This window comes from Mytilus edulis, chromosome 10, assembly GCF_963676685.1.
Source record: "Mytilus edulis chromosome 10, xbMytEdul2.2, whole genome shotgun sequence".
Taxonomy (NCBI): Eukaryota; Metazoa; Mollusca; class Bivalvia; order Mytilida; family Mytilidae; genus Mytilus; species Mytilus edulis.
The window spans coordinates 20357414-20372536 of NC_092353.1; the positions used below are offsets into that span (position 1 = coordinate 20357414).

At 34.6% G+C, this 15123-nt stretch overlaps 1 protein-coding gene across 2 annotated transcripts in view; it reads right to left on the reverse strand.

Annotated features, from left to right (window-relative positions):
* The window catches only part of LOC139490596 (protein mono-ADP-ribosyltransferase PARP4-like), a 101576-nt gene that overhangs the window by 36894 nt on the left and 49559 nt on the right, over positions 1–15123 (reverse strand). For both annotated transcript variants that reach the window (XM_071277474.1, XM_071277473.1), the window contains 5 exons: positions 7193–7348; positions 6790–6879; positions 1209–1346; positions 689–875; positions 285–358 (listed from right to left, as the gene is read on the reverse strand). In XM_071277474.1, the coding sequence (XP_071133575.1) occupies positions 285–358; positions 689–875; positions 1209–1346; positions 6790–6879; positions 7193–7348 (645 nt within the window). The remainder of the gene's footprint in view (positions 1–284; positions 359–688; positions 876–1208; positions 1347–6789; positions 6880–7192; positions 7349–15123) is intronic.

The following is a 15123-nucleotide window of genomic DNA, read 5'->3' on the forward strand; positions in this document are numbered from 1 at the left end:
ATTGATTGATTGTAGGTTGCTTAACAACGAGTGGCAAATATTTCATGCATATCCAGGACGCTTAAACATAAATGAAAAGAAAATTACAAATAAAAATTTTACACAGAAAGTATATGAGACTTGTTCATCACATTTTAACATTTTTTTTATTTTGCCTTCCCACCAAAAAAAGTTCAGAAACTCTACGCTACCTCTTTCAATCTGTTTTACATGAGAGGCTGCACGTCAAATTTTAGTGCCCTTGATATAATGCATATTGAACTGAGTTTGAAATTTAAACATACCTTAACAAATTGCTCAGCAAATTTCAGCGTTGACTTGGACTTTTTCTGTCCTGCAGGAAATAATTCTCTGTAACCTGTTTAAAAGGACAGTTTATAATTACATGTGAAACTTTATAGACATTGTTGTTACATATATTGTAAATTAATACTAAGGAACAGTTACAGATGACATATTCATAAAGGATGATGCATTGTTATAGATATATTTTTAAAGCTGTGACATAAACCTCTTGCACCTTCTGACATTGACCTCTTGCTACCTATGACATTGACCTCTTGCAACCTTTGACATTGACTTATTGCTTCATTTGACATTGTCAAGAGTTTCTCAAGCATAAAATGTAAGTAAGGATGATCAAGACAGTCATATTATCATATCTTAAGACATCTACTCAAGTACCTACATGTGCCAAATACTACAATGTTAAACAGAGTATGTGCTGACAGATGATTCAGTGTTAGCAGCAAAATTTTCTTAGCTTCCTGCAAAGCTTTCCCCTTCATTGAATTTGAAAGGTCAAGGACAAGTATTATCTCTGTTTCATTGTCTTCTGCTGCTTCAAATTCTGGATAAAATGTCAACATGGCTGCCTAAAAAATGTGAAAGATAGAATGTTTATACCAGCAAGAGTACATAACTCTCATTGTTCCTTTTTTTACCCCCTATATAATTGTTGAAAGGTTACAAAGTATGTTCTCTATATAAAATTTAGATAAAAAAAAATTTAACAAAATTTGGTTCTGACAATTCACATAAGTAGTTAAAAAGACCATACTTTTTTTTTATCATATGTTTGAAATTATTTAAAATGGATATTATAATTTATAATTAATGTTTGGCAGTGAATTGACCTTGAAAAAGTAAATAAAGAAATTGTTTTGCACATACTAAACTAGCTATTTCCCCATCTTTTGATAACATACCTCAGTTTGTTTGCCTTCACTATCTACCTCAACCCACATCCTCGGTACATGTATCTCAGCCAGTCCTATCAGTAACTGAAATCCATCAGAAATAGTCTGTCCTTCCACCATTGAAACTGTACATCTTGTAGCTGTACTCTGAAACAAAAAAAAAACAAACTTTACTTCATTTCTATATTTTATATATATATATATGCTTACAGAAAATTAATGGGCCCTACTAAAAAGTGCCCGGTAGTGCCCAGTAGAAGAAAAATTGCCCGGGGAAGAAAACTAGAGGCTCTCAAGAGCCTGTATCGCTCACCTGATTCTACTTGGGTTTTTGAAATCATATAAAAAAATATAAAATTTGGCTAAAAGTGACAACACAACCTCATTTATAAGGAAAGGAACATGTTTAATTTCATTCAAAAGTCCCCCACTGGCGGCCATCTTGGATGACGGATCGGCTACAAAGTAACAACACTTGGTCAGCACCTCATAAGGAACATTCATGCCATGTTTGGTTTTATTCCATTCAGTGGTTCTCTAAAAGAAGTTATTTGTATGCATTTCCCATAGGGTCCTATGTTAAACTAAGTCCTCTGCTGGCGGCCATCTTGGATGATGGATCGGCTACAAAGTAACAACACTTGGTCAGCACCTCATAAGGAACATTCATGCAATGTTTGGTTTTATTCCATTCAGTGGTTCTCTAAAAGAAGTCATTTGTATGCATTTCCCATAGGGTCCTATGTTAAACTAAGTCCCCCGCTGGCGGCAATCTTGGATAATGGATTGGCTACAAAGTAACAACACTTGGTCAGCACCACATTAGGAACATTCATGCCATGTTTGATTTCATTCCATTCAATGGTTCTCTAAAAGAAGTCATTTGTATGCATTTCCCATAGGGTCCTATGTTAAACTAAGTCCCACGCTGGCGGCCATCTTGGATGATGGATCGGCTACAAAGTAACAAAACTTGGTCAGCACCACATAAGGAACATTCATGCAATGTTTGGTTTCATTCCATTCAGTGGTTCACTAGAAGAAGTGATTTGTATGCATTTCCAATAGGGTCCTATGTTAAACTAAGTCCCCCGCTGGCGGCCATCTTGGATAATGGATCAGCTACAAAGTAACAACACTTGGTCAGCACTCCATAAGGAACATTCATGCTATGTTTGCTTTAATTCCATTTAGTGGTTCTCTAGAAGAAGTCATTTGTATGCATTTCCCATAGGGTCCTATGTTAAACTAAGTCCGCCGCTGGCGGCCATCTTGGATGATGGATCGGCTACAAAGTAACAACACTTGGTCAGCACCCCATAAGGAACATTCATGCTATGTTTGGTTTTATTCCATTCAGTGGTCTTCTAAAAGAAGTCATTTGTATGCATTTCCCATAGGGTCCTATGTTAAACTAAGTCCCCGGCTGGCGGCCATCTTGGATGATGGATCAGCAACAAAGTAACAACACTTGGTCAGCACCTCATAAGGAACATTCATGCCATGTTTGGTTTCATTCCATTTAGTGGTTCTCTAAAAGAAGTCATTTGTATGCATTTCCCATAGGGTCCTATGTTAAACTAAGTCCCCCGCTGACGGCCATCTTGGATGATGGATCGGCTACAAAGTAACAACACTTGGTCAGCACCCCATAAGGAACATTCATGCTATGTTTGGTTTTATTCCATTCAGTGGTTCTCTAAAAGAAGTCATTTGTATGCATTTCCCATAGGGTCCTATGTTAAACTAAGTCCCCGGCTGGGGGCCATCTTTGATGATGGATCGGCTACAAAATAACAACACTTGGTCAGCACCACATAAGGAACATTCATGCCATGTTTGGTTTCATTCCATTCAGTGGTTCACTAGAAGAAGTCATTTGTATGCATTTCCAATAGGGTCCTATGTTAAACTAAGTCCCTGCTGGCGGCCATCTTGGATAATGGATCGGCTACAAAGTAACAACAATTGGTCAGCACTCCATAAGAAACATTCATGCAATGTTTGGTTTCATTCCATTTAGTGGTTCTCTAGAAGAAGTCATTTGTATGCATTTCCCATAGGGTCCTATGTTAAACTAAGTCCCCCGCTGGCGGCCATCTTGGATGATGGATCGGCTACAAAGTAACAACACTTGGTCAGCACCCCATAAGGATAATTCATGCTATGTTTGGTTTTATTCCATTCAGTGGTTCTCTAAAAGAAGTCATTTGTATGCATTTCCCATAGGGTCCTATGTTAAACTAAGTCCCCGGCTGGCGGCCATCTTGGATGATGGATCGGCAACAAAGTAACAACACTTGGTCAGCACCTCATAAGGAACATTCATGCCATGTTTGGTTTCATTCCATTCAGTGGTTCTCTAAAAGAAGTCATTTGTATGCATTTCCCATAGCGTCCTATGTTAAACTGAGTCCCCCGCTGGCGGCCATCTTGGATGATGGATCGGCTACAAAGTAACAACACTTGGTCAGCACCTCATAAGGAACATTCATGCCATGTTTGGTTCCATTCCATTCAGTGGTTCTCTAGAAGAAGTTCAAAATGTAAATTGTTAACGACGACGACGACGGACGACGACGACGGACGACAAGTGGTGAGAAAAGCTCACTTGGCCCTTCGGGCCAGGTGAGCTAGAAACAGTGCCTGGGGAAAAGAAAAAGCGCCCCATGTAGAAAAAACAGCGCCCGGGGAAAAGAAAATGCGCCTGGGAAAGAAAAGGCGCCCAGGGAAATTTTATAGATATTGTATTGGCATGAGACAACTTTGTGTCGATGAAATAAGTTATGCACATTGATTTTTTTTTCTAATTTCAGACAAGTATTTTGCAAATTCAGATAATAGAGATATATAATAAAGCATAAAAACAAGTATGAATGTTTCAATTTTAACAATAATATATGAATACTATTTCAAAAGACAGATAAAAATGAATCGATCACAGTTTATGCTATAGATTTATAAAATGTAAGACATCAAAAGACATGTTTTTTAAGAATGATTTAAAAAAAAAATGCAAAATCAACAGTGTGTACAGTTAACGATTGTTAAAAAAATGAAAACGGATGTAGAATAATGAAATATTAAAATTCCATAAGCGTACCTTTTGCATTGTCTGAACAGAACGTTTTATTATTTTCTCTTTATTATTTATATAATATATTACAAATCTCATCTCTGTCAATCGTAATAAAGCTGATGTGTATGTGTATTAATCTGACTGGTCATTGGAAAAAAACACTTTGCATGAATAATTCACATTTTTTGTCTGTGGTGAGGAACATCTCAGGCAAAGTTTGTCAATTCCAGATCGTAGCATCGTACATATCCCCATTTATATAAGGACAAAACAAGCAATGATTTTTTTTCTTCAGGAAAATATTTATTGTTATCATACATATTATTATTTTATTCTCCCAGGCGCCTTTTCTTTTCCCCGGGCGCTGTTTTTTCTTCCCCGGGCGCTTTTTCTTTTCTCCGGGCGCTTTTTCTTCACCCGGGCGCTCCTGAGCGCTTTTTAGTACGACCGTAATTAATCAATATAAAGCTATATTATTATTCCATTCAATTCATATTTTGTATTTTTTCAAAATAGAACTGAACTGTTAACTGCTGTTGCTATTATCATAATATTCTTTTGAATATCAAACGAGTCAAATTTGGCAGTCTTCAAATATCTATTGAAAATGATGAAGTTAACAAAAACACAATCAAAAAAGCAAATCTGCTGATAAAAAAGAAAGTCTAGAAGAATGAAGAATGCTATTTGTAAATCTTATGATACTTATGGTTTTCTAATCCATCAAGCTAACCAGATGCTCTGCAGGGTGCAGCTTTATATGACCGCAGAGGTCGAACCCTGAACAGTTGGGGCAAGTATGGACACAACATTTAAGCTTGATCAAATAATTAACACAATATAGGTTTCTGACACAGAATGAATGTGGTCTAAGAACTTAAACTTAAAAACTTAAAAATTTTAAATTGGACATTTACCTATTATGGTCCAATATCCAAAATCTAAATACATGGTTAGATTCAGCATATCATAGAACCCCAAGAATTCAATTTTTGATGAAATCAAATAATGTTCAATTTTAGACCCTTTAGACCTCAATGTGGACCAATTTGATAACCGGGTCTAAATATTAAAAATCTAAATACATGGTAAGATTCAGCATATTGAAGAACCCCATATATTCAATTTTTGTTGAAATCAAACAAAGTTTAATTTTTGACCCTTTGGACCTTAATGTAGACCAATTTGAAAACGGGACAATACTGTGCAATTGAATATTTCTTGCTATTGCGCAAAACTATGAAATTGAAAATATCTTGCTATTGCGCAATATTGTGCAATTAGATATTTCTTGCTATTGCACAATACTGTGCAATTGAAGATTTCTTGCTATTGCGCAATACTGTGCAATTGAAAATTTCTTGCTATTGCACAATACTGTGCAATTGAAGATTTTTTGCTATTGCGGAATACTGTGCAATTAAAAATTTCTTGCTATTGCACGATACTAAATATAATAATTTTGGACCTCGATTTGGACCAACTTGAAAACTGGGCCCATAATTTAAAATTTAAGTACATGTTCAGATTCAGCATATATCAAAGAACCTCAATTTTTGTTCAAATCAAGCTAAGTTTAATTTTGGACCCTTTGGGCCTTAATGCAGACCAATTTGAAAACAGGACCAACAAGAATGTGTCCCCAGTACACGAATGCCCCACTCGCACTATCATTTTCTATGTTCAGTGGACCGTGAAATTGGGGTAAAACCCTCTAATTTGGCATTAAAATTAAAAAGATCATATCATAGGAAACATGTATACTAAGTTTGAAGTCGATTGGACTTCAACTTCGTCATAAACTACCTTGACCAAAAACTTTAACCTGAAGAGGGACAGACGGACGAAGGAACAGATGGACGGACGAACGAACGGGCGCACAGACCAGAAAACATAATGCCCCTCTACTATCGTAGGTGGGGCATAAAAATTAAGAATCTGAATACACGGTTAGATTTGGCATATCAAAGAACCCCAATAATTCATTTTTGATGAAATCAAACAAGTTACTTTTGGACCCTTTTGGCCCCTAATTCATTGTCACCAAAACTCCCAAAATCAATCCAAACCTTCCTTTAGTGGTCATAAACCTTGTGTTAAAATTTCATAGATTTCTATTAACTTATACTAAAGTTATTGTGCAAAAACCAAGAAAAATGCTTATTTGGGATCTGTTTTTGGTCCCTAATTCCTAAACTGTTGGGACCAAAACACCCAAAATCAATCCCAACCTTCCTTTTATGGTCAGGTTTATATTTCATAGATTTCTGTTTACTTTTACTAAAGTTAGAGTGCGAAAACCAAATATCTTTGATGACGCTGACGCTGATGCCAACGTGATACCAATATACGACCAAAAAATTTTCAATTTTTGCGGTCGTATAAAAAGGAGCTTGAACATATCAGACATTTCAAAAAACTCAATTTGTCAAAATTTGAAAGCTTTTCATAGCTGAAAAATAAAACCATGCACAGAAAAATTCTTGAAGCAACATAAAGAGAGTTACTTACCTTTTTCATAATTTTATGAGTTGGACATGTTACTGTTCTGATATCAAATGGCATCTGTATTGACACTTGGATGGTACAGCTGTCATCATCCTGTAATACATGTACAATGATAACATACGTGTTTCAATATAACTTTAACTCACCTCTCTGTCCAATATAAAATTCTAAGTGTAAAATGAATTCTGTAGATACAAATAAACTTTCCTGCTATGATAAACTTAGATTTCACTTTTTTACAAATGGTTTCATTTAATATCATCATCTTCCAAAAATATATCCCTTTACCAGTAGCGGATCCAGAAATTTTAATAAGTGGTGGCCCACTGACTGCTTAAGACGGGGCCTCTCCGGTTACGCTTCAGTGATTTATTATTTTACCCTATGCTATTGTTATCTCCCTTACTTCAGTATTACTGGCTTCCTGTTTCCAAGGAGCCACAGATCCAGGAATTGTGAAGTTGATCAATTCTCCTTCTACTTGTAATTCTGATACATAAGTTATTTTGATAAGGGCCACACACCCTGGTGGCAAATTACCCACACTGACAGTAAATACATCCTGCAAAAAACAAGAAGGATTTATTAGTAACTTTTCTTCAAAAAAAGACACATAACATATAGCCTACAAATTATAACAGTATATCATAAATCTTCAGTTTAGTCTTAGATACATGATTTTTTGTATTAGTTGTTAGAAGCTTTGAACTAGCTGTCAGATAACTGCGAGTACTCTCAGATCTGTTCCTTAAATGTCTTTTTGTTGTCGGGATGTACAAGTACTCGGACTACGTCCACTTGTATTTTTGTCCATCTGATGAGTTAAGCCTTTCTCAACAGATTTTTATAGTTCGTTCTTTATATGTTGTTCTGTTATACCACTGTCCCAGGTTAGGGGAGGGTTGGGATCCCGCTAACATGTTTAACCCGGCCACATTATTTATGTATGAGCCTTACCCAAGTCTGGAGCCTGTAATTCAGTGGTTGTCATTTGTTTATGTGTTACATATTTGTTTTTCATTTATTTTTTTATATAAATAACTTTTATAAGGCCGTTAGTTTTCTCATTTGAATTGTTTTACATTGACATATAGGGGCTTTTTATAGCTGACTATGCGGTATGGGCTTTGCTCTTTGTTGAAGGCCGTATGGTGACCTATAGTTGTCAATTGTCTGTATCATTTTGGTCTCTTTTGGACAGTAATGTCTTATTGGTAATCATACCACATCTTCTTTTTTACATTCACTATATTAACCCTTTCAACGCTATACACGGCATATGCCGCGATGACATACGCCGTCCGCCACTGCTATTCGCGGAAAACGGAGGTTGACTGAAAATTTTGAGGACGGAGCCACTGATTTGTGTCAAGATTACATAATACGTTGTGAATGGTGCTATACGCTACGGAATCGAGCAATTGGTGTCTTCTTTATTATATGGCAGATAAAACAACAAAATAGATGAAGACTAAAAGTAGTTTTTATTCCAAATTCAACACAAATGTAATAAATTACACCTTTTACCTGTTAATTACATGAAAATGCAGGTAACCTGATAAAAATTTTACTGAAATAACTGCCCAACATTACAGTTCATACTCTCCTGAGCATTTTTCATGCAATAACTTTCTCTGTATATCTTATAATAAAAAAGATACAGCAGTCTGAAAAGGAATATACTGTTCTAATGAATGAACACAAAAAAAATGCAGCAGCAGCAGCCATTTTTCTATTTTTTTTGTGTAGCGTTGAAAGGGTTAAGAAATTTGGTGTTCAATTTATATATGTAAAGTTGGCTAACAAATTGATCTGTGCACTGTATTGTAAATGTTTACATGACCTGTGTGTTCAAAAAGATCCTTTAATATATTTGAATTTGATGACACCAAATCAGTCGGGGCACTTAGCGAACACCATAATATTATGGAATTGGCTAAATTTGACTGCTTTATAAAAATCCATAATATTATGAGATTAAATAATATTTCCAGTTATATTATGCGTATCCATAATTTTGAATATTATTGAATTTCATAATTATGCATGAAAAAATTAAATTTGATGTGTCCGAAAAACAATGTTTTGGGTACTGCTAACAAGTTCCGTAATTTATTAATCTTAAAATGCTATTTTTATGATCATCTATTGATTATATTCATCCGACAATCGTCGCCTTTCTCGCGTCATATTTAAAATGCTTTCGTCTTCAATGTCTTTTATCTAGGACAGTATTTTGTACAAGGGAGACAAATCGTGTCGTCTTATAAGCCATATTTTTCTTAAATGTATTATCGTTCCTTAAACAATGAATAAATCGTGTTTTAGAAAATAAATGTAGAAAATAAGTGTGTCAGTTGACCTCGTTTTCAATACATTAGTTTTATCAAGGGGAAATGTTACAAAAAAAATAGTACACATCCTTCAGACGTCTTTATAAATTATAAATGACTATGTACACAATAGGTATAGAAACACATTACTTTCACGTGTTTATATGTCTTGATTTGACGAAATTTAATTAATGGTCAGATCCACAAAAACTCATTACATGCAATTGTTATTGTTTCAAATTCAGTTTATGTTGCAGACCGTTTTAATGTTGCTTATGTGTATTTGTGTATATTGGGTAAGGTGGGTACATTAATTCGAATACACATGCATACAACGTATTTTTTCTGTCACCATCAAATTTGAAATGTTTCTTTTCAAATCCTTTAAAATTAAAATTGTGTCTGTAAAAGAAAAGTCTCTTGTGTTGTCTTACATGTAAATAAAAATTACATCTTAGAATAAAAATCGAGACATCAAGACAGAATTTAAAAAAAAATCATAATCTATAAACATAGGCAGGTAGAAATTAGATATTCATTTTGATGTATTACCAATACATATTTATTTCGACGTCGGTCAATATTTGATGATAGATACACCTGAGTATTCAAAACAGCACTATGACATGTATGATTGTTATTTTCCTACATAACACGTTGCATATCAAAATTCAGTTATTGTCCATTTGACTTCTATATATCTGCAGAAAATTTAAAAAAAAAAATTAAGATAACATATTGGTTCTTGAGAACCACAAAATTAATTTATATACAAGTATAAAAACAGCAGAAGAAATAAATTGTAAATATTAAACTATTTCAAAGCGAAGCAAGGTCATGTAATACAATATTATTTAGTTCAGCAGTATGATTAATTGGTAAGAAACAGATGACATAATTTACGTTTGATATGAAAATTTATACACATTGCAGAATGAACTCATAATATTAATGCCTAGTTGAAATTATATCACAACATACTAATGGGAGTGCAACCTGTCAAAATAATCTTTTGGAAATAAATATATAAGTACTGTATGAAATGTGGATGATGACTTATGCATGACGACATTTATAATAGACTTTTATTTTTGTTTGTTAATATATAATATTAAAATCGAAAAAAAAAAATTCTATTTCTATTTATCCAAATTTATTCGTTGACTTCTTTGCACATCATACTAGTCAAAACACGAAGTTTGTTAGTCAAAATATAATATAGAATAATATAAATAAATATATTAAATATTTATAATATAGAGATTTGAACACTCCAAACAAATATCAATCACTACGTGTTAATCGCAATTCATTGAATGGTAAATCAGTTGATTCAAACAATAAAATATAATATAAAAGCTACGAGAAATGTTGTATAAAGGTTTAAAAATTGTTCTATTATCTCGGCTAATATTCTAAAACTATAACACCTGTATTCCTTAATTTCCGAATTAAGTAGTATTTTTTATTGAGAGTAATGACTTATTGCTCCGGATTCACAATAATATGTCCGAGTAGGACGTCATGTCTAATTACATAAAATTGAGATCGAAATAGGGAATATATGTAAAAGAGACAACACTCCAGCCAGAGAGCAGACAACAGACTGACACTTTGTGAACTAGCAAGACTTGAATCCTGGTCAACATTTAAGAATAGTAAAAAGCCGGGTTGATATGGTATTATCGTGATTTGTCGTAAGGAAGCTGTTTTTCTCCAATTTAAGTTTAGACGAGTAAATTCATATAAGATATATGACGTCCCATTGAATTGCTTTAAACTAATACAATAATATATTACATATATGAATGTTACTTCCTATTAAGTTTACAAAAATGTCGCGCTTACAAAATACTAAAACAATATAACCACTCTCTGTGAAAGATGGGCGACAGATTCCAGAGGGACAGTCAAACTTATAGATCGAAAATAAACTGACAAGGCTATGGCTAAAAAAGAAAAGACAAACATTCAAATAATAGAACCCAATACACAACACAGAAAGGTAAAAACTGAGCAACACGAACCCCAACGAAAACTGTGGATGATATCAGGTGCTCCGGAAGGGTATGCTGATCCTGATCCACATGTGGCACCCGTCGTGTTGCTCATGTTATTACAAACCCGGTAAATACTTTAATTCGGTATGTCATATACGTGAAAAGGAAAGGGGATTTTAGTTATGAAATAAGGAACATATCCGATATCATCTGTAAAACGGTTAATCCATAACTATCATTTATCATCTACAAAATACCACATTTAATAAACATACTCTATCGACACCATTCAAACTCTCATCATCTTTGAAAAACTAAAGCTAATAATTGAAGAGTTTTGAAGAAGGCTTATTTTCTTTGGTAAAGTGCTAGTTACATTACACCATAACGAATATTATGGTACACCATTATTTAAGATATATTATAAAAATCAATAATAGTATAAGATAGCATAATGTGTGGATTAATATTATGAAATCAAATAATTTTGGAAATGCTTATAATGCATCAAGATATTAAAAATCGATCATATCGTGATAACGATTTTATTGGAATATGTTTTTGTTTCGGTAGACATGTCTAACATTTGGTGCTTTCATAAGATAAACACTGACAATGTTTTGAATTTGACATAGGTAACAATTTATTTAAAAATAAACCATTTATCCGCTAATTCATTTACTTTAAAAAAATCATAACTAAAAAACAGGCAAAGGATACCCAGAGGACATAAAAACCCACAAGTCGAAAATAAACTGAATAAGCCATGGCTAAAAAAGAAAACAAAAAAAAAACACTCTGAAAACAGTAAACATTACAGAAGAATAAAAAAACGTAGACAATTTCATCTAACCTTTACAACATACCCAATTTAATAACCATACTCTATCGATGTACTCTTCGATTCTATTATATAAGTGCATTAATTTTAAAGCAATGTACTGATTCGTTCATTCAAATAAAGCAGTCAATATAAAAGTTTCGACACCATTCAAACTCTGGTTCATGGACATTTTTATAAAACTTAAGCTTATGATCGAAGAGATTTGCAGAAGGCTTGTTCTCTTTGGTAAAGTGCTACCCAAAGTATTTTTTCGTGAAAGCAGCATACCATCCGTATATACATTGGACACCCGTTCTGTCCGGACATCTTTTTTTTTTTTCATCCGTTAGGCGTCCGTTCGTGCTATCCGGTAAGGTGTGACCGAAGCACGAACGGACGTCTAACGAATGAAAATAAAAGTTGTCCGTTGACAGAATTGTTATCCGTTGGGAGTCCGTTGATGTACTGACCGAATACAGCGGACGTGTAACAGATGCCTTACGGACACATACCGGATATGCAAAGTACGAGAAACGGAAACGTACCGGACAGAACGGATGTCGAACGTACATCCAACGGAAGAGTACCGCATAAAACGCACACCTAACGGAAGCGTACCGGATAAAACGGATGAACAATATATACGGAAAAATTAAAGGCAACAATAATAATACATGTACATCGCATAAATATTCAAAATGTTTAGGTGTAACTGTTTTTGGTTTATTCTTCAAAATACCGCATAAGGTCAGCGTCTGAAATAAGAGCTGCTTGATTGTGAAGAATCGCCCTTACTTTAAGGTTGATTATGAATAATAAGAATTCATGAACCTTAAGAAATCTGACATACCAATAATTGGCATTTCTGACGAAAATTTCAATTGGCATATTGTAATGCCGTCAACCCCCCTTTTTGAATATGCTGTGTTATTAAGTACAAATAATAATACGGAGTTGTCTGTGAGATGATATGCTTTGCATATGAGTGTATTCGATACGCTGATTACACTAAAATTGATTTAATTCTATTGTGTTTCAAGTGATGTTATGAGTGGAATTTACTCGCGGTGACCAAGTTTGTTCCCGGAGTGCCTGTACCTTTAGTTCTGTTGTATATTTGAGATATTAACCTTTTTCATGTGTTCCTAAGTTATCCTGTTGGTGTAATAACCTTCATGATGAATACATATGTTAGTTCTTAATGATTTTAAGCTGGAAAACATCTTTATTTACATAAAATGTCCAGTGTTTACATTTTGAATTGCCATTTCGGGAATTTCCCTAATTAGAGAGATGGTTGCTGATTGGTCCGACTTATGTAAGAGGGTCTGTGATTGGCTGACATTCTTATAAAACTAAAATGATCAACTACGGAAAGCAGTAATTGTTGTGGTTTGGAATTGAATGTTATGAAACACCAAACTTGAAATCTCGGAGAATTTAGGAGGAAATTAGGAGACGAATTAGGGAGACATTAGGAGGAAATTAAGGAGACAATTCGGGAGACATTAGTAGGAAAATAGGAGACTTTAGGAGGAAATTAAGGAGACAATTAAGGAGACATTAGGAGGAAAATAGGAGACTTTAGGAGGAAATTAAGGAGACAATTAGGGAGACATTAGGAGGAAATTAGGAGACTTTAGGAGGAAATTAAGGAGACAATTAGGGAGACATTAGGAGGAAATTAAGGAGACGAATTTGGGAGACATTAGGAGGAAATTAAGGAGACGAATTTGGGAGAAGCTGGGAGTAAATCTCGGTGACTCAGTTTGGGTGGTAATAGTTGGTGACAATATATGTAGAGGGTAAATTATACCTATAGTTTTAATTAGTCAAAGAAATATATGTCTTGGTGACGATAATAACCACTAGTATTTATATACAGATGGTTATTTTAAACAGATGTTGTTGAATTAAGGCTACATAATTTTATAGGTGTTCTTTTATTGAGACCCTTTGTACGCCTGAATGAGCTATATGCTAATGATAGTTTTTAAACTAGTCGACTGAATCTACAGAGTGGTTATACTCTGGATTGTTATATATATGTGTGTATATATATTCAATTAGTTAGACCAACCATACCAGGAACCCAACCAAACCAGACCAGAAACAGCTAGAGCCTTCACAGCCATTTTAAGATTGTTAAATAAATTATCACAACTTTTATATGCTTTGTCTTTTATTTATAAATAATAATTATATAACATTTTTCTAGGTTAACGAAGCTGTAAAGTGTGTTGGTTCGACGGTATTCCAATTAGACGTCGGGCCATACATCTTATAGTAATATAAACCATACCAGTTAAAGAAATCCCTTTTATTTGTAACCTGTTATCTCTGGTGTCCGACTCTAACACCAGGGAGGCAGCGTTATAATATATCCGTTTCAGATCCGTTGATCATCCGTTTTATCCGTTATACGTCCGGTAGAAGTCCGATCTCATTCGTTCCACATCCGTTTTATCCGTTATACGTCCGGTAGAAGTCCGTTGGTGAGTTTATCATCCAGACCACCAACAGATGTATAACGGACACGTAACGTATACAAAATGGAAACGAAACGGACGAGTACCGTACAAAATGGACGCCTAACGGACGTTCACGGACATTCTATCCGTTGGACGTCCGTTCAACGTTTTGAATATGCTCAAAATTTTCGACCGGACAGAACGGACGTCGACGGATAAAACGTACGCTTAACGGACATGCAACGGATATGGACGGACGTCTTACGAATAAGAACGGACGTCTAACGGACATGAACGGATGGAAAAAAGGTTTTCCGTTAGGCGTGCGTTCGAGATATTCGGTAAGATGTGACCGAGGCTTTTCTTGCATCCTTATTTGCAACACACTATAAAACACGATTTTACATTTCTAGCGATAGACTTTACATCTACAGCGCTTGAATTTACATCTTCAGTGCTACACTTTATACGGATTTGGCTATAATTTTTGGACCTTTTGTATTATAGCTCTTCATCTTTTTTTTATAAGCTTTGGATTTCAATATTTTGGCCACGAGCATCACTGAAGAGACATGTATTGTCGAATTGCGCATCTGGTGCAAGAAAATTGATACCGTTAATTTTATTACTACCACTGGGTCGATGCCTCTGGTGATGGACTATTAGTCCCCGGGGGTATCACTAGCCCAATAGCCAGTACTTCGGTACTG